We start from the raw sequence: 25,493 nt of genomic DNA on the forward strand, positions 1-25,493 counted from the left end.
AGAGCTCGGCATTGCTTGACAAGCTGAATTAAAGCGTCTATCAGCATTTAAGCCCTTGCTGCACTGTGACATCTCTCCAGTAAGTAAACTGCCTCTGAGACTAATGTGTCTTCACTTACTACTTCACTCCTCTATGGCTAAGCTCTGAAGTGCCAGGGGATACAAATGATCTTGTCTTCAAAATAATTTAAGGCCTGCTCTAATACAGAATGGAAAACACAGAGAGCAAGGTCTTGTCAAAATGCAAAATCAACAGAGAGTGTCAGGAGGCAGAGTTTTCTGTCTGTAATGTGATCCTTCCACACACCATAATCTCCATTTTATTTTGCCTAATGAGGCAGGAGTTAAAGCAGTTGACCTGATCAAACTCAGATGGCAGCCCTAAAGGATGAGCCCCCTGCTGCACTTGTGTCCCGACACCCTTTGTTACCTCCAAGTGAGCTGAGACCAGGCTGTGAACCATGTAAATAGGAGGCTTCCAGGTTAATGAAAAGCTGCAACACCCTTCTAAATCAGGACAGAAGGTTATGCTTTTCTAATCCAAAGAAAGTTTCATGAACCTCAGTAATAAAGTTTAATGAACGTTGGTCATTTTGAACCATGCAAATAGAGACTGGACAAAAGGTAATATTTTCCTTTAAAAAAATCCTTATTCTGTAAGCACAGGTCAGGACATATTATTAGAATAACATTAATTTGTTTTCTTATGACAAATTCAAATATATCAATTAAAAAGGGATGTCTTGGGAAAAGGTAGTTAATAGTTTTTATGAACTGATGTTTTTATTAGGTGATGGCATGTTTGCTGTTTCATTTCATTACTTATCTGCCAAGGAGTTTCTTTCAACACCAAATCAGAATCTACATGCTACAATCATGTAACACATTTAACTTCAGTCCATTTGCTCCAGCTGCTGACACAGATAAATCTTTGGCTGTGAGCAAAACATAAAAATTGTCTACATTATCTTTCAGCATGTAACATAATTTGCAGTCTTTTACACAAAGGAAATAAAAATTAGAATCACCAAGTATGCTCCTACCTGTCACTTGAAACATGAGCCTGTGTTGGATACTATGCCTATGGTGTCTGCAGAGAGGTACAGAGAGCCAAGGAGTATTAATTTGGTTTTAGTGATTGTATAGGCTTTGTTCAGTTTTGAGTGTGATGGATGGGGAGTTACATCTGCTTTGAAAAGTTCACATAGATAAAGAAAGTGGATAGGATATACAAAAATACCTCAGTATGGCTCAGGTGCTCCATTAATAAGTTTGAATGCATTTCTGGATGCCTTAATTTTTACTGACATGAAGCATTCCTTATGATAAAAACTTTCATACTAACACAGAGAAAACACAGAAAACCTGAACAAGCAAGATGTTGATACCTGCATAGTCAAAAAAATACCAGTATGGTTCATGCTTGGTTTGTGCATTTATATTGTTTTAATTCTACTTAAAATGTATATTAATTTATCTGCCTTAAAGAAAAGTGTGAGCAATTTCACATTTGTTGTTTTAGGTTTATCATCTGTGCATTCATTAATTCGTTACTTAGTCCATATTACAATTTTGTGTTCAGATTTCACTGGGCTATTTTTTAGCCCCCTTTTCCTTTCTTCAATGAGGCATTTGTGACACCACTTTTCATACATTCCAGTAATCAATTTCAAAGCCATTCATCAGGATTTCAGAAGCCACTCGAAAAATTAGATACATGTGCTCAGTGTAAATGGGAACGCAGTGATTTATGACACAGGTCATTTGGAAAACCCATGAGTTCTTCTCCAGTGACATGCCAGAAATCACAACTATTACTAGAGGGCTGTGATCTGTTTATTATACAGCTTATGGGAGGTGTGCCATGTCTAATTCATTTTTAATGTGTTACATTTTTTCTGGTTGGTTTCTGAAAACAAGATTTACAGTTGTTTAGAATTTGACAAGAATAGTAAACTGCTGGTTTAGTTAATACATTTTAAAATGGATTGATTAAACTCTCAGCCTGTTTGCACTCAGTGTTCAAGCTATGAAGGCAGCACTGTTTTAATTGCAACTACAGCAGTCAGCAGTTCTGTAAATCATGTGCTATGCATCCCAAAACATGGGAAGGAAAAACTACGGATGCTTAATCTAACTGGCAGGAAAGAAATTAAATTCTTGGTTTCTATTCAGCTTATAAAAGGTGGCTATCACAGTTAAAAAAAAAAAAAAAAAAAAAAAAAAAAAGGGTATTTCCAGAATCCCATTATCTCATTTACCTGCTCAAGGGAGGGATGAGTGTGTTCCTGAATCATCCAGCTCACAAATCTTTGTCATTGCATCTGCTGGTAAGGTACTTAAAAAGAGAATGACACAGCAGCTCTGTCACACACAGCACAAATCAAATGAGGATTTTTTTCATGGTGCTCACCATAGGAAAACAGCCAGTGAAGTTTTTTACTGCTTTGGTATTGGCACATTTCTAACCTCTAGTTAAGGATAAACTTACAGAAAGTATAAACTAAGTACTTTCTAGTATGGATGCAGACATGGCTTTATCAATAGCATAAGAGGGTCATAGTCCTCAGTGCTGCTTCCCACAGCATGCAGCTCTGTTTGCAGGACACAGCAGCATTTCTGCAGAGATGCACCCCAGGTGTTGAGGCAGAGGGCATCAGAGACCATTGCCCCCCTGAATGTGCAGATTAAGTTGTGCCCTGCCAGACTTTCCGAGAGAGACACCTCAGGGGCAGTGAAGGGCTCTGCCTTGGCTGAGTCAGGATCTGTCCTAAACCTAGCAGTCATGTACAGCCTGCTGGAACTAGATATGCACTAAAGCAGAGCTCTTGCATACCTTTTAAGCACGTAAGTATTATTCATCTTATTTACCTTCAGTTATCTTTTATTCAAGTGCTGAATTAAAGTCAGGCTTAAATTTAGGCTCCCTGAGAATTAGTGCACAGACATTCCTTGCCAAAGTCCAACTCATGCCACATCCCCAAGATGGGCATCAAGGACTGATGGAATTACCTGTCCTGCATGTGGTACAACTTTACAGCAGTACAGTGAAAGACTGAAATGGGTTCACCTGTACCGTGACCATTTCTGCAGTGCCATTCCACTTGTTCCTTCTCTGCCTTTCTCTCAAAAGACCCCAAAGTGCAGCAGAATACCATACACAATACTAAAGTAACATTTAAAATTCATATTAAAATCCTCAGGTACTGTAACACTGTGCCTTTCATATGTAATGTCTAGACTTACTTAAAGACTTAATTAAATGCAAGGAAAAATATTTTAAAGTAACTTCATGAGAAAGTGCAAGCCACTACTTAGTGTACAAAAATTACTTATTAATTGTTCTTGATCTAAAGAGACCACAACTTTGCAATACATTTTGGATTGAAGGTCAGAAAATTTAGTTCTGTATGCAGGACACAATTTTTAAAAAAGAGTATTTTTTACTTCAGGCTCTTTGCTTAATTTCTTGGTTAGGGTTTTGTTGGTTTGTCTCTTGGGTCAGATATTTGGTTTTTTTTTTTTTTTTTTTTTTAATTTTAGTTTGAGACAATAAGATTTATCACCTGGAAAGAGAAAGAGAAACCTGGTATTAGATTTTACACAAATGGCAAGACTTTATTTGCTGGCACATCAGACCAGAGGAAGATAAAGTGCAGGGACTGTGAAACATCAGCCAGAATTTAAACTGCTAGGTTTTTCAAAGATACTTATTTTAATTACTTTTTTATCTGTGAAATACAGTCAGTAATAGTATCTTTGAGCAGAAGACTTTATTTGGTTTAACCCCAGGCAGCAACCGAACCCCATACAGCCACTTTCCCAACAGTGGGATCAGGGAGAGAATCAGAGGGATAAAAGCATGAAAAGTCATGGGTTGAGATACAGACAGTTTAACAGGGAAAGCAAAAGCCACGCACACAAGCAAAGCAAAACAAAGAATTGATTCAGTTCTTCCCATGGCAGGCAGGTGCTCAGCAATCTCCAGGAGAGCATGGCCCCATCACATATAAGAGCATCTTGGGAAGACAAACCACTCCAAATAACTTCCCTTTTCCCCATCACTTTAGATACTGAGAATGGCCTGGAATATCCCTTTGGTCAGTTGGGGTCACCTCCCCTGGCTCGGTGTCCTCCCAGCCTCCCATGTACCCCAAGCATCCTTGTCAGCATGGCAGTAAAAGAAGCAGAAAAGGCCTCAATTCTGTGCAAGAACTGCCCAGCAATAACAAAAACATCTCTGTATTAGGTGTTTCCTCTGTGTTCAGCACAAATGCAGAACACAGCCCCATACCAGCCACTGGGAAGAAAATTATCCCAGCCAAAACCAGCCCAATTGGTGTTACAAATATTTTCAAGTCTTGTCTCCCACAGTCAACAAGTCTGAATCATGTAAACACTACTATATTGAGACTTAAAGCTACTGTTTTAAAATATTAACTCCGCTGTCAAGGCCCTTCAGAAGGCTTGGATTTGCATGAAAATCAAAGAAACAGCAGAAGTCATTAGATTCCTAGAGACAGAACCATTTCTAAACTAGTCACGAGAAGATTTAGAGCATATAAGCTCCTGCAACAATAACCACAACCACAGCATGCACTCTACACCATATGATGTGTCATGTACACTGCACAGATCTACCATCTCTGTTTCAGTTCTATCCCTCTAATCTGGGGGGATTTTTTTTTCAATATTTCTGGCTATATCACCCACTATATGATTCTGATAGAATGGAATAGGGATGGACTTTCAAAAGAAAAGCTCCTAAAATTAGCTCAGGAACCTTGTGGGAGTATTGCCCATAATTGGATTTGATTTTAAGATGCTTCCTCTTCTGGTTTTAGTTAAGCTTAGCTAGCTGTACTAGAAAGAGTGATTCAGAAAACAGGTACTTGCATCTTAATCACAAAAATAAAAATTCACTCCAGAAAGGGCATTTACCCACAACTGCCATGCACATGCCTTTTTAGTACAGCTGATTTTAGCTCTTTCAGAGGTTTCCTTGAAGATTTAAACCATTTCAATATTTCCTCCATAAAGTTAACTGGCAGTGTTTCACAAAAAATTAGGGAAGGAAGAATAGAATAATCCTATAGTTGTACATATATCTAGAAATTTATGACAGAATAAAACCTTGATAACAACAACTGAAAGCATACTAAAGGTATGTGTAACAATGTCAGGGATAAACATCAGAAGTAGCAGACCCTTGTTTAAAACATACCACAGGAAATATATTCAACAGTTGGAATTTATGAACATTGAGTGTTTATTCAAAACATTAACCTGGCTTAGGCTATTGTGAAGTGACCAAAAGCACATATAGCTTCCTGCACTTGCAGAAAGACTATAGGAGAAGGGAATAAAATTAATTACCCATTTTCAAATTTTTCCCAAACTCTATGATTAATGTATTTCAAAATTGTGAATTGACACAATGATTTTGTCATTTCATTACTTTAATTTTCTATTCCTTATCTAAAATATATTCTACACATTCTCTGAATACGCTATTTTCTTCATGTCTACCCAAAGCACATGTCTTATAGTGGGAAGGAAAATCCAACTAACCAGTTCTACACATGAATGACAAGAAGATAAAGTATCTACAAAATTTACACTACTGATATTTGTCTGTTCTTACAGTTCTGGAAACAACTCCAAACCACTGGGGAAGAAAGTGACAGTGATTAACACTATAAGTCTAACATGTAAGATGGGTGGAACTCTTGTTTTCCACCATGATCTAAGGAAAAGGAAAAATGCTGTAGTTTGGATAAATACTGATCATCACTGATCATGAGGTATCCCAGGTTAAAGGCACATGGACTTGCTGACCTGAAAACTATGAAAGCGTGTCAGACTTTGTCTTGAGAATCTACCACAAGCAATGAAAGAACTCTACTGCAGTAACTAGAGTTCAAATATATAACTCTTCACAAGTTCATGCAGAAGCTCTTGATCCTTGGATGGCACAGTGAAGGTTTGAACAGAAATATAGGAGGAGATTCTTCTTTTGACACTTGTTAAGCAATGGAAAGGGATATGAAATAGTGTGAAAAGCAGAACTCTCCTGTTTGAAGGGAGTGGAGGTGACGCTGAAACACACCAAGGCTATAGTCAATGTCTGCAGTTACCAGGCTACATTCAGCACCCCAAGGGGCAATGATAACTTTTGAAGGAGAAAACCAATTCAGATTTCTTTTTCCGTACAGTTCAAATAAAATGAGTTCCAGCTAAAAGACACAAGGATGCTAGTTTGGAATTACTCTTGAAGGCCATAGTTGGTGTCAGCTCAATTTCTGGCACTTGGACATATTACACACATGCCACACAGACAGGAGGTTCAGGAATACAACATGGACAATGCTAAAAAATAAAGAAATTCTGTATCTTGAGTATGCATGAATCTGCCCCTGCAGCATAGATTCACATACAGCAGTCATTTTAAGAATGGATCCATTAGACACATAATTTTCTTTATTTCTGTGATGAGGAAAAATGTGCTTCCATCTAGTTATTTTGATCAAGAGGAGTTGTAATTATTGAAGAAATGAGAGGCAGGGCATTAGTGGCTACAGTACTCACCACAGGATCTGGCAGAGACACAATCTGTTCTTGCTTTTTTACAATGCAGTTTGTAGCTGAACCACGTGCACAAGTGAACATGCTGGAGAAATGAGCTTATTTGGAGTTCATATTTTAGTCTTGCCTAGAACGGTTTCTGAACTTTGAGTAAAGGATTATGCCATAGAGACACAGAGGTCAAGGCATCTGTGAAGGTTTTGGGAAAGTCAAGTCCAAGTCTGATATCCAATTCAGGAAGCAGGAGTTGGAACTCATTGTTTCACTTCATAGCTATGTGCTGTGATGATGAGATTATTGTTTATTCCAGATCAGAATCCAAATCTGTCAACTTGATCTTAAAATTAAGAATTTCTTACATATTTCTTCATAGATATTTAAATATGTAATTAACACACATAGTGAGTTATGTTAAATTCAGAGAAATATTTCCCTAATGGCTTTGAAGTTTTTAATTGAGTCTCTGGATTAGCACCTGAACACTCAAGGAACACACGACTGCTGCTGAGTCCATCATACCTTCACTTCAGTGACCATGAAAATAAGGACAAGGAGATCAAACTATGGTGAGCTTCTGTTTAACTACATGACGGAAACCAGCACAGCTGGAGTCAATTCTTAGCAAATTGATCAGAATTCCTTTACTTTAACAACAGCTTAACTAATAAATGGACTTCCATAATTTTCTGCAATCGATCTAAATGTATCTTAAAAATTAGTGAAATATTTGATCTTGAAGTGTTCACTAAATCTTAAGTATATAACTTTGAAGAATTTATGTAATTTATCTTTCTGCCAATTCAGAAAAGAATAACTATTTATAATAAAAACTTATTAATTAGGTAAACTCTTTAGAAGATGAATGTTCATAATTCATTTCCTATGTAACAAAACTGGTCCTGTTTTCTTTTTCAAAATTCAGTATTAATTTTTGTTACCAGGTTTGTATTCTGGTTTTTTGTTTGTTTGCTTAAAGACATTTTTGTATCAACTTCTGCAGATAGTAGTAACCTCACTGAAAATTTGAAAAAACTGTATGTGTGTTGATGCTCTTCTTCTGCCATTTTTTTAAAGTAAGCACACTTCATATAACAATCCAGACATTTTCCTGGACAGATCTGTTTCTTTTAAGGGGTTTTTCAAGTATTCTGTGAACAAGACAATCTTGAGCTCCCTTTGAACATAACAGGCACTTGGAAGATCTAATGAAAATACACTCTTTAAAAATGTAATTGATCTGGCTTTCACCCTTTTTTCATGATTATTTCTGCAGTTACAGACTGGCAAAATCTGAAAGCAATAGAAACGTCCTATTTACTAAAATAAATGAATACACTGAACTTCTTTTTTCCCCCTAAAAGCCCATGTTGCAATCCCTCCTAAGGGAAACAAGAATAATAAGAAAAAGATGGAGTTTGAACTCAAAGCAAACATAAAAGCTTTATTCACAAAAAAGTCAATTACACAACCCAATTTGTTTTCACCAGCAACGAAAGGAAAGCCTGGTTAGGATGTTGCAAGATCCAAACACCTTGGATCTACATGTTCCACCAAAATTTATATTATAGCTATTTCTAGGAAACAAACTAACAATTAGAGACACCTGTTAAAAGTGCCTGTGCTCTGTTCACACTTCATGTAGTATCCTAAAGTGACAGCATATTAAAATGTCAGTGCAATTCTTTTCCATTACAGAAGTATTTTTAACAACAGAAAATGCAATTAAATTGTCTGCTCCTAAGTACTTGTATAGAACTTGCTTAGCATAAAGTTCTACAGTACACTGGTGTAGAAGGGAAAACTACCAAATATATAAATTTTAATACTAGAAAACACACAATGACAAAAGACATGGACAGGCCAAAAAATAGTAGTTAGATTACTCTCCCCCACACATTTGTTGTATTTGTTAAGCATATAATATGTTTCTTCTAGGATAGTTTTTCAATTTTAGATATATAGGCCCATATTGTAAGATGACTATTGCAGCCAAAATAAATACAACTATGCTGAAATTATTCAAAACTTTGCATTTGATTATGTGCCCACAGTACAACTTGCAATGAAACATTCCTTGATTTTGACCCCTCCAGCACATAAATATGCATCTAACTCATGTCAGAAGCCCCTGAGTGGGAACTAAGACACCTTATGGACCATACCTGAGAAACAGGGCAAGATAAGCACCTTCAAACAATTCCTACAGATCCTTTTTATGGGTATCACCCATACAATGAAGATGCATTTACAGCAATTTTAACTGTTAAACAGTTGAAGAAAAATTACAGCTTGATGAAGTGGATTACCATGGGGAAAATTAACTTTAAAAAACAATTGTTAATTCAGAAGAAAACTCCAAAAATATGAAAGTTTAAAGTTGTCAAAATTGAAGTTCTAACAAAATCTAGTTTAAATATTCTGTCATGAACTCAAGCCCATGCATATGTCCAGAACAGAGCATCTAAAATATTGCAGCCCCATTTCAATGTCCTGTGGAGCATTTCCCGAGGTGCTACACAGTCTTGCGGCAGTGCCTGAGAGAAAGGTGAAAAATTTGACTGTCTCTTAGAAATGTTGCATATTTTGTTATTTATTGAAAGCCACAGACAGATATCACCCTGACCTTCCAAAATGTTCATGTCATGCCAAATTATCCACCAATATTGGGTTTACTTAACTGATTATTCTGAGCTACTTTGTGGAACACATTCAACAATACTGTAATCAAGGGTAAATTACTTTGACCCACCTGTCCAACACATTGCCCCAGGTTACCACTTTGTAGCAGAAGGAACAAAATGAACTGCCCTAGGTAATTTTGCTCACGGCCTTAGTTTTAACGGAAGTAATATGAAACACAAGTCTTTAAGCTGTATTTCATGAAAAGTCACAAGATTTTCATGTGTATCACTTCTGCAGTTTCCCACTAGGTTCCAAAGCAGTAGCTTAATCATTTTGAAATCTGAAAATTTACTGAAAATTGATGTATCTTCAAAAGACATCTTCCAATATATCTATCTTTGTTTTCTGAAATATGTGTCATCAAAACTTTAGCTGACCAAATTTCTGTTTGTTCTAAGTTTTATTACGCTCTGGATAAAAATCCTGGTTTATTTTTCAAGTATGGAAGAATTCAACTAGCAGTATCCAAGATATCTGCATGTTCAAAAGCTAACTCGTCTTCAGATAGAAAAATAACCTCTTCCAAAAGGCTTCTGAATCACATTGTTCTCGTCATTGAACAATGATGAAACTGAAATTTATTGCAACTGCATAAATTATGTCTTTCAAAAGTACCTGTGAATTGGCCTTGTGCTATAACATTTCTGATTATAACTTTATGATTTGTCATCCAAGACTCAAGTTTACATTATTCTTAAGCTATGTGATTAAATGGGAGGAAGAACTGTGGGCCAAGCTTTTCAAAGCTGCTAATGTATTTCCACTGCACTCAGGCTAGCCAAGAATACTGAAACTGTTTTAGCCCCAGCACATATAACACAACTCTGCTCTAATTGGTGCAGAATTCCTATTAGTCACCAGGGTCTGTACTGGCAGCTACAAAAAGCTGGATTGTAAAAGACATTCTGACCACTGATTTCTTTCCAGAATTACCTACTGCCATATAAGAGTTTGTGAGGAAGAGGTGAAGCAGAGTCATTAATCTACCTCTACACCATATACCACCTAAGGACTTCTGACTCATTAAGAAAATTTTCCAGTGCCAAAATCTCCCCCAATGTCCTCTGAGCTGTCAGAATAGCACAAAAAAGACAACAATAAGACCTTGCTCTTCTTATTCAACTGCTCTAAATGCATCTGCTGCATAAATTTATTCAGATGCTGAAAATGAGTAAGTGGAAATGGCATCACCAGTGCATCTAATTGATCTCAAAATTTGGTTTGGCTGATCAAGGAAAGGTTTCATGTAGCAGAATCAGCTGAATCTATGTGAAATATTAACCTTGTTCCACAGATGTGATGTTCTCTGGGATTTAATGTTGTTTCTAATGGATGAGATGTTTTTCATACTCAGAATGTGTATGAGCATGATACACTCATCATCGTTCTTTTATTACTTTTCTGATGATTCATCAAAATAGTAGATGGAAAGTGTCTGAGTCAGTGACTTCAGCTCTTATTATCACAGGCAACTCTGTCATATATGCCTTTGTAGGTCCCTTATCCTAAGAAAGTGACTACTGTAAAGACAGGAGGTTGTATCAGAAGACAAAGGATCAGAAGGCCACCTGTCCTAATATTTAGTCTTTGCCAACAGTCTGTAGAGGATCATCAGGCCAGTACACAGCAAGATGACAAATATATACCCTCTGTATTTCCAGATGTCATGATTCTAGAGCTCAGGCTTCTTGTTAATTATGTCCTTGCTATCTCCACATAACTATGGGAGTAAATGTCACATAGGGCACTCTACTTATTTCTTTATACAGGTTTACTTCCTACCTAGGGCACAATGCTTCATGTTCCATTTTTTTCACGCTGTTCATTAGAACTGACTGCAAAAAACACACATATGCTTGGAGGGAGACTCAGTTTACTTCCTTCCATATTCTTCCCTCTCTAACTACACGTTTTGCTGGGCAGTTTTGCTTGTTTGTTTGCTTGCTTGTTGGTTTTTCAAATTTTCTTCCTTTTGTTGTTGAATTGGTTTTTGGCTAAGTTAGAGAGCTGAATCTGATGAGTGCAGGAGTGACATGAAGGAATACAAGGCTCTTTTCAGTAGCCATGAATTAGTATATCTGCTATACAAAAGTTCAAAATCCTAATTACATATTTCACAAAAAAGTCAACAGCTCTTTGTAGTGTGCAATCATTTTTCATAGTAATAACTTCTGCAATATTGTGCAATTTTATTAACAGGGAACTTCAGGAATCCTTTATTCATTCAAACTTGACCAAGTATTTAGACATTAGAATTAAGTACTGCAGAGCTGATAAATGAATACATTGAAGTACAGGAACTAATATACCCAAGATTTCAGTGGTTTGATGCTTCTTACTTAAGATCTCCCATGATCAGTCGATCTGATGTAAGAGCTCACCTGAAACACAACAGGGAGGTTTACACCTCAATTGGTTCTCTCCTGTCCCTACTTGGTTTTCACTGAGTGGTCCTGCTGCTTTCTCCATGATAATTCTGATGCTCACTGAACCCTTCTAGTAAGCTGATACAACTCACAAATTCATGAGAAACTGTACCAGTTAGTCTTCCCATGGGGTGATATGTTCTATAGGCTTATGGCAAACTACCAGGTTCCGTAAGAAGGAGCATTTGGCATGAGGGAGACAAGCATCTTTTCTTTTTATTAACAATGAATAACAAAATTGGAATTTTCTGTCTTGAAAACTAAATTTCAGTATATTCTTAAATTTCCTAAGACATATGCCATATACTGCTACAATGAATTATCTCTATAAAGATGGAATTGTTATCTGTTTTACTTCTTTGATATGTCAAGTTGATAATATAACAATTTGGAAAGAAAAAGAATGTATCTGAAAAAGAAAAGGATTGCAATGAATAGCAATAGCTTCAAAAGAATATATTTGTCCATAACTAACTGAACTTGATTTTCTAAGAGAAGACATAACACTATGAAGCATGTTCTGTCAGACAAGATAGAAAAAATGACAATCATAGAAATAAAAGTTCATATATAATTTACAGACATAGTAAATAACATCTTTGATTAGGATGCAGTTTTGCATTAGTAGATAGCTGATCCAATTGTCTGCAGCCACTAGAAAACAAATACTTTTCAACAGCTTACTTTTCTGACACACCATCAAGCTAAATCATTCTCCCCCGCAGTTTTGCAACAGCTAGATCTGGCATATGGGAAATGGTGGGACCAAACTACAAAGAATAGAAGGGTGTTGGGTGTCAAGGGACCAGGAGCAGGCCTAACTCTCCTAGTGTAAAACCACCTTTCAGCAGATCAGGTGTAACAGCATACTCTAATGACAGCATGTACACACATGCCTTTCATGCATACCTTTAGCATACAGTTTGGGGGTTGCCACTGCTGATCTGGATCTGGGTTGTCCCCTTCTTTGTCCTCATACTGCCTGACACATCATTGTGTGGGGAATTAATTCAGAAAACCAAACTGGTAAAAGAGAAACCCAGCCAGAAAAAGAAACCCATTGTAATTATTTACAATGATTAATTGATAAGTCTTCCACTGTGCTAGATCCCTGAAATCCAGTGTGTGTGTCAAGGGGCCGAAGAATGGGAGTGCATTGTGTCAAGGGAACACAATTCCAAAAGAATTGAGCTGAAAATCTTGTGGAACCATGTTTTTAAATGAAACATGCCTCCCTTCACTTCTTTCTAAGATACAACATAAGTTTAAAAGGTGGGTTTTTTGGATTTTGTTTGTTTGTTTGCTTTTCCCTTCCTGATTTGTATTTCAGTTTAACAGTTTCAAAACTTTAATTTTATCTGTCCAGTCTGTAGATGACTCATTCAGGAAAAAGTGCCATGACTGATTCTTGCATTGATTCAGCTCACTAATGTGCTGAAGAAAGGAGCATCCAATGTTCCTCCAGGGTGAAACCATCTTGATCTAAGTTGCCACATCTGGGCAGATGCTGGGTGGACAGTAGCACAGGCAACACTTGGAAATGCATCTCCCTGGGTAGCAGACCCTGAACTCCACCATGCACATACGGGCACCCACAGCACCTTCCACTGCTCTGCTGCAGGCCCATAATGGCAGCCAGTGCACAGGGGACACACAGCTACTCTTTAGGCCCTGCTCCAGATTTAAGGAAATGGATAAAAAAGGTGCAAGAAATGACCACACTTTTGTAGTTCCAAAAAATTAGTACTGCTATGGATCAATCATCCATTATGAAGATAATGAGAAAATTGGGAAGCTCACAGCACCTCTGAGGCAAAACCCCTCCTGTGTGCTGCTCTTCAGCTGGTGCCACTGAGCTCTGCCCCTGGCTCAACTCGGGTTGTAAAAGCACAATCTAACCCACTGCCTGCTCACCAGGGAGTCATCAGCTTACTACAACATCGCAGCAGCTAAAAACCTGCAAATATTTCCTTAGCTTTTTGTTGTTTCTTTTTACTCTCTTGAGAAATAAGTTCAAAAGACATGTCTATTGTGCCAAGATTATTTTGGAGATGGTATTTTACTTGCATCCCACTCAACATGAATACTCTTGTTTCTCAAAACCCCCTCTAGACCTAGAATACACACTGATGCATCTGTTCATAAAAACATACAGAAAGCACAGTTCATAAAGATATTATCTCTCTTTTTATTTATTTATAGATTTACTTGGCACTTACTGGCCTAATGCAGTTATTTTCGGGACATACTTAAATACAGCATTAAGGGCCAATTACTCTGAGAGAATTATTGGCATTGCTACAGTTACATTGTGCTTCCAACACATACAGCTTTATTCTCTTGTATCCATAGCTTTGAAAAGCTAGCTCAAGTACAAGTGAGAAAAAAAGAAATGTAAAGAGGAGAAAATTTACTTTCTGTTTATTGTAAATGAAGTAATTAAACACTGATTTTCCATACTTGAACTGTCTCCCACTCATTGCAGTAGATGAACAAATTCTAGTAAAATAAACATAGGCAGTTTTCTTTTTCTTTCTCTTTCTTTCTTTCTTTCTTTCTTTCTTTCTTTCTTTCTTTCTTTCTTTCTTTCTTTCTTTCTTTCTTTCTTTCTTTCTTTCTTTCTTTCTTTCTTTCTTTCTTTCTTTCTTTCTTTCTTTCTTTCTTTCTTTCTTTCTTTCTTTCTTTCTTTCTTTCTTTCTTTCTTTCTTTCTTTCTTTCTTTCTTTCTTTCTTTCTTTCTCTCTCTCTCTCTCTTTCTTTTCTTTCTTTCTTTTCTTTTTCTTTATTTTTCTCCTTGCTTTAATTATTTTAGGCATGTTCCATCCATGGTTAGAAATCAGGCATGACAGTGGTCTAATGCAAAAGTTTTGTCCATGGAGAAATCAGACATGACTACAGTCTACCCCTGAATGTGATCTTAATGTTTTATACCACTGACAAATCATTAACATCTGTTAATAACTCACCCAGCTGCTTTGTTAGATTGTTTTTAAAAAAATCTTGTGTATACCATAGATGTCTCCAACTCATACTCTAAGTAACCTTTCCCAGCTGCTTAATCCTTATTTAAAATCTTACTTTAAAATACACACATTTTTTAACTATCCCGTTTCTTTGTCTCCAGACAAAGTAACTTTGCTAACATCTGTTCATTCTCACTCCCCAATTCCCATCTTAAATACTTATTTTCAGCATGTATTTTTCTTGTAAATAGAATCCCATGTACTTTCTCACCTCCCAGTCCTTCATTTTCTCCTTTCCCTCTTGCTCTCATTCCACTCTATCCCTCATGATTTCTTTTGACTGATTATATTTTAAATACAGTATTAATAGAGAGAAAAAGATTATTTAAAGAGCTTCTCTGATTATCTCACACTAATTTAGGCTTGGGAAAAAAGAAAATGGGGGCATGCCATGAATCTACTATGTCTAAAGGGAATAAACAAAGGGAAAGGGGAACAATATACAGTAAAGGGTGCGTAGGTAGTTGTTAGGGATAAAACTATGTAATGGAAATACTGGAACATTAGAAAATACCTACAGGCTGAGAGAAGCAGAAGGCTATGCAGGGGCATTCCAAGGGAATTAGAGGGGACTTGTCATTGGGCACAATTTAAAATAGACTGGACAAAAAGTATGGTTTGGGACCAAGCAACAGGCAGAGGCAAGGGGAGAGGAGAGGGTGAGGAAAAGTGAGAGGGAGAGGAAGCTGGACTCAGCGCTGGGGTGGAGATTTCTGAGTGCTGGTACAGCCATGGCAGAATGTGACAGACATAGGCTGTAACACCTCATTTGGGAATGGGCTGTGATTTTAAGTGCTGATTCTACTGCAGGGGTCAAAACAGTACAGCTCTGGATAAAATGCTAGCAGTCCCGGTACTATTCCCCATCGCCAAGAAATAGCAGATGAATAGTTGAATAGATGTCCCATGTCCAAAAGAAATAAATCAGATTTACAAGTGATGTACAAGGTAGTTCACATTGCACTGAGCACCAAGTCTTCTAATGCTATTTCTTTCTCCCTGTAAAGAGTATAAGGAGCACTGAGGCAATTTCCATAACTCAAAAAAGTTACATTACTGTAATTTCCAGGACTCCTTTTTTGACAGCAATACAATAGCATGAGGGAATCTAAATGAATAAAATAATTAAACACATCTATTGTATTTAAAACAATATAACACACTATAATACCACAGGGTGTTTTCTGTACAAACATGGCTGTATTTTTCCAGATCTGTCAGCTGACCCACAGATTCAAAATGTTTCAAACTGAATTTGAATATTTTGTCATGAAAATTTAGACAAGGCTTCTGATTCTTGTAAATATCCTGTTTATCTGTAGATATCTTGAGACAGCACAAAAAAATTCCAAGTGCTTCTATACTATCTTTAACATCTTCAGTAGTCTCTAACTAGAGAAACAGACAACACTACAATGAGTACATTTTAGAGGTACTTAGTCCTGGGTTCTCTTTCTTTTTTTCTTTTTCCCATTGGGCAGTGTAATGACAAAAGAATTATTCTCTCATAACTGTAAGGCATGGTATGATTCCTCGCCATCACAGTTTTAGAGCTCTTTCATCACATTTTCCTGTCCTGTCTACAAGAGGGCTATTTGTAGCCTCATATTATAAAAGGAAGCATTTTCATTAAATTAAGGCAATAACAAATGGAAGAAAAAATTCCAGAGCTTTCTTGGATTTAAATTGCAAGCACAGAATGTACATCTTGTGAAATCACAAAACACAGTCCCTACCACTTTTTTGCAACTGCATCAGGCAGACACAACTAATCTCCAGCAGGTTTTTCCAGTGCTAGAGAACTTAAATATAAAGAAACTTCACTTCTTCTACCAAGGAAGATGCTGTACCACTACAGTCAAATATATCTGTGTACATTTATTTCAATAGAGCATGTAAATATATAGATGCAGATTATTGGAGAGAAACTCTAAGGCTCTTGTCTTTTTACAAGTTCTGCCCTTGTAGTTGCCAGTATATTTATATGAACTTTGTAAGCACTGGAAACCCAAACATAGAAAGAATATTGTGCTATGTCATTAGAATGAAAACAAAATAGACATTAAAGGGACCTGAAACTCTTCTAGCTTATTGTCCAAATAGGAGGAAAAATTAAGTAACAAGCAAAAAACTGTTAAGAGAACAAAAGACTGAATATATCTTGCAAGTGTCCATAGTCAAAAGGATTGCCACTAGCAGGATGGATAATATTCTATATGTCTTCTAGCACAATTACCATTTACTCCCCAAATCAGCTGCTCAAGGAACCATCTGTAAGGGTTCACCTAGACAGAACTGCATTTGAGGACTGTAAAAGACCTTCTCACAGAATCATAGAATTGTCTGAGTTGGAAGGGATCCAAGGACCATCAAGTCCTACTCTTAAGGGAATGGCCCAAATGGGGATTGAACTCACGAGCTTGGCATCACTGGCACTACACTCTAAATCTCAAAAAAAATTCAATATTTGATATTTTATAATATTCAAGATGCAAAATTGCATCTTGAAGAAAAGCAAGGCCACTCCAAGTCAGCTTTGGTCCACCAGCCTTTTAGAAACCACAAACATCCCTTCTGTATCTATCTGACACGAAATTGCACAATCGTCACACGTTCCTTCTTGCCCTGCCATTCTTTTTCTTTTTCTCTCTCTGGTAGACTGTCCACTTGCTTCCTTGTCTGAAAAGCTTATCCCATCTACTACTGTCTCTCTCAATTCCCTTATGATGGTCTCACCACTTGCTCGCTGCACACAGACCCATTTCACTTCCTTCTGGTTCACTTCTGAAGTATGTAAGTAATTACTTGGGTATCTGGACTTGTCTTTATTTCATACTATTCCCCTAAAATCCTCACAAACAAGGATAGAATGCTTTAATAGGTAAATAGAGATTATTATTCTATCTTGAGCTGAAGGTGGACATGGTTTATTTTGTGGGTGTTAGAAATTCTAGGTTGTTACAGCTCACAAGTGACCCAAGAAACTGAGAGAAGTTTTGGTAAATCCAGTGAAATGGCACAGGAAACATGTAACTCAAAGCATGCCATGCTGTCAAATGGAAATTATGATTTTAGGGTATTTCCATCCCTAAAAAAGAACCACCTATTCATTTAAAAACTCAAGAGTAGATGGCACAATGTGTAATCAAAATTAAAGAAAAGCTTGAGACATCTGTAGCAGTCTGATTTGATGATGCAGAAATTCCATTTCTTTCCAAGAAGGTATAGAATTATTTTAAAATCAAGAAAAGAATATAGGTTATAGATCTTCCAAAAATCTATACTTATTTGAAATAGGGATATCATCAAGCAGTTCTGGTGTTTGATCACATATAGTACAGTATCACATGAGGAGATGATGAAGCCACATTTATGCAGCTCCTTTTATCCCAAAAGATCTTGACACTCTTTATAAAATATACACGTGGTACACTGACGAATAGCACAAAAAAAAAAAAAGCACATAGGAACAGGAATCACATTGACCAGCACTGCAAATCAGAGCATCTGTTTAACAGTGTACACCAACACTGTTCTTTAATTCAGGGAAGGATTTAAATTGCAATAGTATATCTAGCAGGAATTATTAGCCCATGTGCCCTTATTAATTCCTAACAGATTGTACATAGAAGGAAAAAGAAAGGCAAATTACAGAGCACTGGATCACATCCACGTCTAAATTACTATAAACTGTAAAGTCCTCATTATAAAAAAAATTTATCTGTACATAAATATCCAAAGTATTTCAATGCTGAAATTCAAATGATAAAACCAGAGTATAAGCTGCAATATGCACACAAACCCTGTGAAAAATTGTGCCAAAGGCTACTGATAATTGAAGGAAATCTAATCCTAGAGAAAAGTCTTGGCATTTGGATGAAATAAAGACATTAAGCTGAGTTGGTCAGGGATTATTTTTATTTGGTTCTTTTTTGTCAAAATGAAAAAAAAACATTTCTCAAGAAACTATCAGTTTCAATATATTTTTACATACTTCTTTTAGATGACAATGGATGTTGTTCTCTACATTTTCTAACAAAACCTTCTGTTTTTCTTGTTCAAAATTACTTAAAAGACATTGAAAAGAAAGAAAGGGAAAAAAGGAAGTGAAAACTTCCAAAATCCAAATTAATTGCACGAAGTTTCATTGGCCATAACCCATTGTTTTTCTAGGTCTTCTGAGAGTCCAACTGCTCATTCCAATACAGAATATTTTGGTATCCTGACAATTTTCCCAGGACAGGAAGACTATTTTCTGCTTAAAACTGTTACGAATCTAACTAGAGCAGTTCGCATCAAGCACCATGAACTTATCACGGCCTGAGCAAACCAAGTGAACTATGGTCACTCACTTGGAAATGGTAACACTGTATAAGGACAATGAACTCTTCCTTAACCAATGTTTTTCAGAAACAAGCTCCACCTCTGCCCATTCAAACAAAAAAGACCAAAAATCAAAGAGGAATTAATGATATAAAGGAAGTAGCTCTTGCAAAATAACAGATGGAATGAGATCAGAAACACATGTAGTAAGCTGAACTTTTTTAATAAGACCAAAATGACAGAATTGGAACAAAGGAACAGAATGGATAAACATGCACACAAATCAGCAGAACAGTTGCTAACTAGAAATGGGTCTGTAATGCAGATTCCAAACCTCGATTTAGATTCAAAATTATTTTTTAGATTTGGGCCTTCAGATTAATGATGTTGGTTTAGAATTTTTCAGAAAGATTAGCAAAATTTAAAATCTCCATCCCAACTACACAAAAATTTCCTCCACAGTTTCTCAGGTGAATTATTTGCCTCATATTTTAAATGCTGATGTTCAGGATCACACATGAGACCAGAAGTCAGTCCATATGAAGATTCTGATCTAAAGCTGAACTTTGTGAAGAGGCATTACAGTAGAGCAATATGGACTGCAGCCTTCCTGCCAAAGGTGAGAAACAGCTTTAATAAAAAAACACCGGAACATGTGATAGGTTGATCAGGAAAACAAGCTATGCCTTATAAATTATTCTCCTGATAAATGAAAGTAAAGTCTTTCAAAATAATGTCTCCTGGGTCTCCTTTATGCATTGATTTTGAAATTGCATGCTCATCTCAATGTGAGACTGCCTTGCGAATGCACAACTATATAGAAAAATAGAAAAGAATGTTTTCAGCATCGAGAAAAAAATCAAATGGAACTGTCATTATTTGAGTTAACTAGAGAAGTATTAAAAAACTGCCCACTGAATATATGTCTAAAATGTTAGGACAAAGGTTACCCTGATGATTCTACTATTCTATTATTAATAAAATAATAAACTATATTTTCTCCAAGTCTTTTATATGGTATTTGGCATAACATTCACCTCTCTTTGAATACATTGTCTTGAAGCAAAAAACCTCTAAATACTCCAGTGGTATGAACTCATCTATCTCCACTGAAGTCAACATAGATCTGGAGGACAATTTGGTATTATTGTGATGTGAGAGAAACCATCTCTCTTTCAGATATTTGTCTCAAAATGCATAGTGATGTCATATTACACCTAAAATGGAATAGAGAAGTAAATGATTCATCTAATTCCCATAACATTTTTCTGGTTCACAGGGATTTCCGATATATTTTCTTTTCAGATGTTATGCATTTGAAAGATTTCTGTTGTTATTTTTTAATCTATTATTTGAAAACACCTATTCATACATTTCTTCATTTGTGTTTTCTATTAAATTCTGTAGATAACTGCTGAAAAAAATTACTCAGTAGGTTTCCATTTCCTGACTACTTAATACCAAGTCACATCCAAAATTACTATTTCCACACAAATATATGTTTCACAGTCTGTATGAATACTTGCAAAGGAAATTTTGAAATTGTTTTCAAGAACAGTGGAGTCATTAAAATTCAGCTGTATAAATACTGGTGATAATCAATGAAAAAGAAAAAGCACATAAGGAGAATCAACTCATAAGCCTAGGGAAATAACCTCAGACTATAACCTGGAACTGTCAGAGAGACCACAGCTTGCTTGACTGATTCCTCAAATACAATTAGCTTTCCCTTGGCTTTACAGAGGTCCCTGTAATTCTCCCTTTCTCTCACCAACTACGCATCTGTGAGCTTCTGCATAAATATTAATTATCCAACAATAAAACGTATTTAAGTTGTGAATTTTGTATATTTAATTGAATCAAAACATATAAACTCTACCTGGAAAAACACTTTACTGTTTTTCAATTTAAAGTAATATATATGGCAATGTCTTGTCCTATGTATCATGACCTAGTAGGTTGTTTTGTCATCCTTTGAAAGTCTCACGGATGAAAACAACATTACAGCCTGCATTATGCTTCAGACACAAAAAAAGGTACAAAGTAAGCAAACCCAATCCTTTATCCTAAGATAAGACACTTTTCTCCTCCCTCACCTTCTAGGACAGAAAGATCTAGAGCTCTTAACTAAAAAATAGACCTTCTATGTCTTGACTGTATCTGTGCCAGAAAACTCTTGCTAGTGCTGTCACTTCTCATACATGGACACACAAAAAAACTTGCCAGACTCTGTATTTAGGAAGAAAAGAACAGAGGTTCAGTACTTTATTTGATGGCTAACTTAATCATAAGGGTAATTGATATATAAAATAGCTATTAGAAACTGTTCTAAAAAAAATTAAATCAGAACATCTTTTTTAAATATCTCATCAGACACTATTCCAATATATCTTGCAAATGAGGAAAGAGCTTCATTTCAAAGAATAAGTGGGATTCATAAAGCTAAAACAATGAATCATAGTTATCTAAATCTATCCAGCTATCAGGAATTTCTTAGAGTAGTGATCTTTGGTGTTCTAGCAGAGAAAAAAATAAAATTATTTTCACATGTACACTTAGGAAAAAAACACTTCATTAAGCATTTGGATTCTCTATGGTTTATAAGCATGTACTTATATACTGTTCCTCCCTTGATGTGAGCAGATAAACAAATCTAGCATTGTTACTGTAGAATAATAGAAAATTGCTAAACACAGAAAAGATATTGCAAAATGTCATAAAAGAGCCAAACCATTTTCCAGGGTTTCAAAATAATCTTTGACAGAAACTTTATTTTCTCCAATTTTTTATTAAAAACATGCACTTACACAAAATATCAATGAAGCACTAAGCCACCAGTCCACTAGATGAGAGCCTCTGACATCTTCCCTAAACTCCTTCAGAACAGTAACTTAGATCAATGAGATTACATAATTTGAAATGGCCACAGGACTCTTTTAACCAAACACACTTCTAAGAACAAAGGTAGGAAACTCAAGACACCCTAAAAATTAGGGAACAAACGGTGCTTTCATACATCCTTTCACCTAACCAATAGGAAGAAAACCCTAAACTAATCACCAAAACTATAATAGCTGGAAGTGATTAGGAAACAGTGGATTATCAATATCATGTTGGGAAAGATTAAGCATACAACAGTACTTAGAAGCACTGCAAGAAAGGAATAAAGCAATGAAAAACTATTAGAAAACATTCTATGTCCAAAATTCAGAATTAAAACCAATGTTTCATTTAAACTTTCAAAGCCATCAAAGAATTAATCTGCTATAGTAAATTGGGACCATTACAAAATGAAAGGAACGTAGAACAAAATGATGGATGAGATCAAAGGACATTCTATTCTTGGTTTTGTCATTTGCTTTCAAAATGTAAGTATTTTGAACTACTACCATCTGCTGAGATCTGCGGAAATGTTTCTGCAAAATCTGTGTAATATCTCTGAATACATCTGCGTCAACAAACTAGAAAAACTATCACTTGGGTGCTGCCCACTTCTGCAAAGAGCTGCAGCTAACTCAGTGGAAGAATTAACTCAATGGAAGTTTCTTCAAATGAAGAAATTTGTTTAATGGATTTTTAATTTGATTCAGCCCCTCAGTTTTACTTTGATCAATAATCTGATTTCTTCTGCATAGCTACTGTTTTTTCCTTTCTTCCTACTTCTTTCTTTCTTCTAAAAATTCCACTGTTTATGGGCTTACATTTCAAATTTAAGGGTTTCCCAATTTTTACTTTTTATTGTGTTTTTAAGGATTGTTACAGCTTGACAAATATCCCCATACACTCTTTAATGCTTTACATTTTAGGACCTCAGATCTGAAAAGTCTTTTCACTACTAAAAGTGTGTAAAACTCAGTGAAAGCTCAAAGAGACATGGGGAAATCTGTCCTTGTGTTCTGAAAGTCCACAGTTCCTATCAGAAAACTGAAAGTACCTCTGTTGATTGCCAGTACAGATGTGCAATTAATGCATTTTCTGGCACATGATATGTGGCTTACGCTAAATTATAAATTATCTACATTCTTACTACAAAAGAACATGACTTCTAAACCAGTACTAAGAGAAAAATGAGGAGGAGTAAAACCAAAGCTTGAAAGCGAGAGGTGAGTTAAAGCACAAACTGCCAAAATGAAGTCACTAAAGCACATCCTTTGGGGACCACTTGATAGATTTTTTTTCTTTTAAATTTGGCGTTATATTTGTTTTGCTTGTACCCTGTTGCTTCTGAGTCTTTAATTTCAGTCTCATGAAAGTCTTGTTTTAATAGGATTGTTCCAGTGGTACTTGGAGGGGCAGAGAGGACCCTGAGAACCACCAGGTGCATTGTCTCTGTATGAATCAACACATCCACGTTATGAAGGGATATGGCAGGATTGCCTGAGCAAACTACAAGCCTTGAGGAGGACCTACAGCACCTCAGCAGCACTTAATGCACCTGGAGCCTTTCCAGGTGCACTCTTTCCTGGCATGGGGCAATGATCACAGATTACTTCCTTCTGCAAAATGCAACCTGCAAAAAAATGCATCTCAAGGTCTTAGGCAAATCACAAAATGTGATTTAAATAGAAGCCAAAAATGCATCCAAAAAAAGCACATGTTGGCTAACTGAAACTAGAATATGAAGTCATAATTGACAACTTCAAGCATATTCCAGAGATCACAGCTGTCCTCATCATTTGTGTGGTGCTGATTAGTCTCCTAGTGAAGCTTTTCTGCCTACATGTCTGTGACATAGACAGAGCTCCAGGAACAGTATCTATGGTAATTATTGGCACTGTGTAACACACATGGCATGAACAGCTTTCACCTTCTACCAGTATGCTTCTCCATTCTGGTTTGCTTTTCATGTGCAGTAACACTGATTTGTGAATTTATAGAAAAACTAAAATGCATAGGAAATTCCAGAAACTAGAAACACAGCTATTTATTTTTTCCACTTCAGTAACCAACATTAACAAAAACCAAACTAACTTCAGCAAATTTTTGTGGGCATTTAATAATTTATATTCACATAAGAAGAAATATTCAGAAAAAAAAATAAAGACAAAACTATTTTTAAAATATAAAATCATGAAGTTATTTATCTTACAAAGAGAATATGGAACATCTCCTCTTATTATTTTTATTAAAATTTGATGAAAATTATTTTGAAGGCAATATGGTATTTCCCAATTAAATATAAAAGCATTACTGCAGATACTACATATACGAAGTGAATTTAACTTTAGCCATCTTCATGTCATAGCATTGTGTTACAAGAGTAAAAATAAATGTCATAACCAGATTTAACACCTTTAGATGACCTCTAATCAGAAATGTGCCATACTACTCAAATTCCATCTGTCAAATGCTGTAAATGCAGGTAAGTAAATATAAATGTCATTAGAGGCACAAGTTATCTTACTGGGAGAAGTTCTAGGATTTTATTTTTTGACAGCTTGTAATTTGGATATCTTCCAGTGTCAACAAAACCTGTTCAAGCATGATCTTACCTTGTTTTCACTACATCAAGGGGATGCATCAGGCAAATTTCTACAAGACCTATAAATGAATAACAAAGAAAGGCCTAGTAAACATTTGTACAAACAGTAATTCAATTTTCATTGACTCCAGCAGTTTTTAAATTTGAAAGGCAATGTAAAAACCTACACATATCATTGATGACACAATATTCGTACACCTCATACATTAAACATGTGCTTCTGTAGTGTGTATAAACCATTGGGCTTTTCGACAGTGAACAGAGTTAGTTGTTCACTGGAGTGGGCTAAGTGAGGACTTTACCTACATAATCAATTTAATCTTAGTTTTCACTCAGTTTTCTGACTTAAAAATAGTGGGAACATTTGTCTGGCATCATAAATAAATACATTAAGTCTTGTTGAGAGTAGCAAAGGAAGAGAGTTCAGGTTGGCACTTGCTTCTTTGTTGTACAAGAATAATTCCTAAGAACACTGCAGGACTGCACTGGTGGCTCAGATGCCCTTGATGCTAAGATGACAGCTGATTCCTGAGTATCTGAGCTGCAGCTTCACTGGTTCTTCGTCCTACCCTGCCCTGTGCTAATGCTGATGTGTGGTCCTGGCTTTTCCCCTTTGAGTGTGAATCTCAAGGGGCCAGTGCCAAGGTAATAAGAGAGACCTGGAAGGTCCCAAATGCACCTGTCAACACCACCTTCAAAGCTGGCTCTATTACTTTTTCTACTCACTCGACACCTGATGAAAAGTCCATACATAACCTAGGGAAAACTTTCTAGTTAAATTTCTAGGTTTGCTACTCTCCTTTTCATTTGGCATATCAGCCTCACTCCAAAGAGCAAACAAGCAGTAAAAAGATGTATTTAGCAAGACCACTGTAAAAGTGCATTTTAGAGATCTGTCAATATGCAGACAGAATAAAATCTACTACAGAAATCTTACAGGACTTTGAAGTTCTAAGAAAATACATGCATACAT

General features: G+C 36.1%; 1 protein-coding gene across 2 annotated transcripts in view; it reads right to left on the minus strand.

Moving 5' to 3' along the window:
* Positions 1–25,493, minus strand: part of SLC25A21 (solute carrier family 25 member 21) — a 234,729-nt gene that overhangs the window by 75,508 nt on the left and 133,728 nt on the right. For both annotated transcript variants that reach the window (XM_058807401.1, XM_058807400.1), the window contains exon 2: positions 24,531–24,579. In XM_058807401.1, coding sequence (XP_058663384.1) covers positions 24,531–24,579 — 49 coding nt within the window. The remainder of the gene's footprint in view (positions 1–24,530; positions 24,580–25,493) is intronic.

Source organism: Ammospiza caudacuta, chromosome 6, assembly GCF_027887145.1.
Source record: "Ammospiza caudacuta isolate bAmmCau1 chromosome 6, bAmmCau1.pri, whole genome shotgun sequence".
Taxonomy (NCBI): domain Eukaryota; kingdom Metazoa; phylum Chordata; class Aves; order Passeriformes; family Passerellidae; genus Ammospiza; species Ammospiza caudacuta.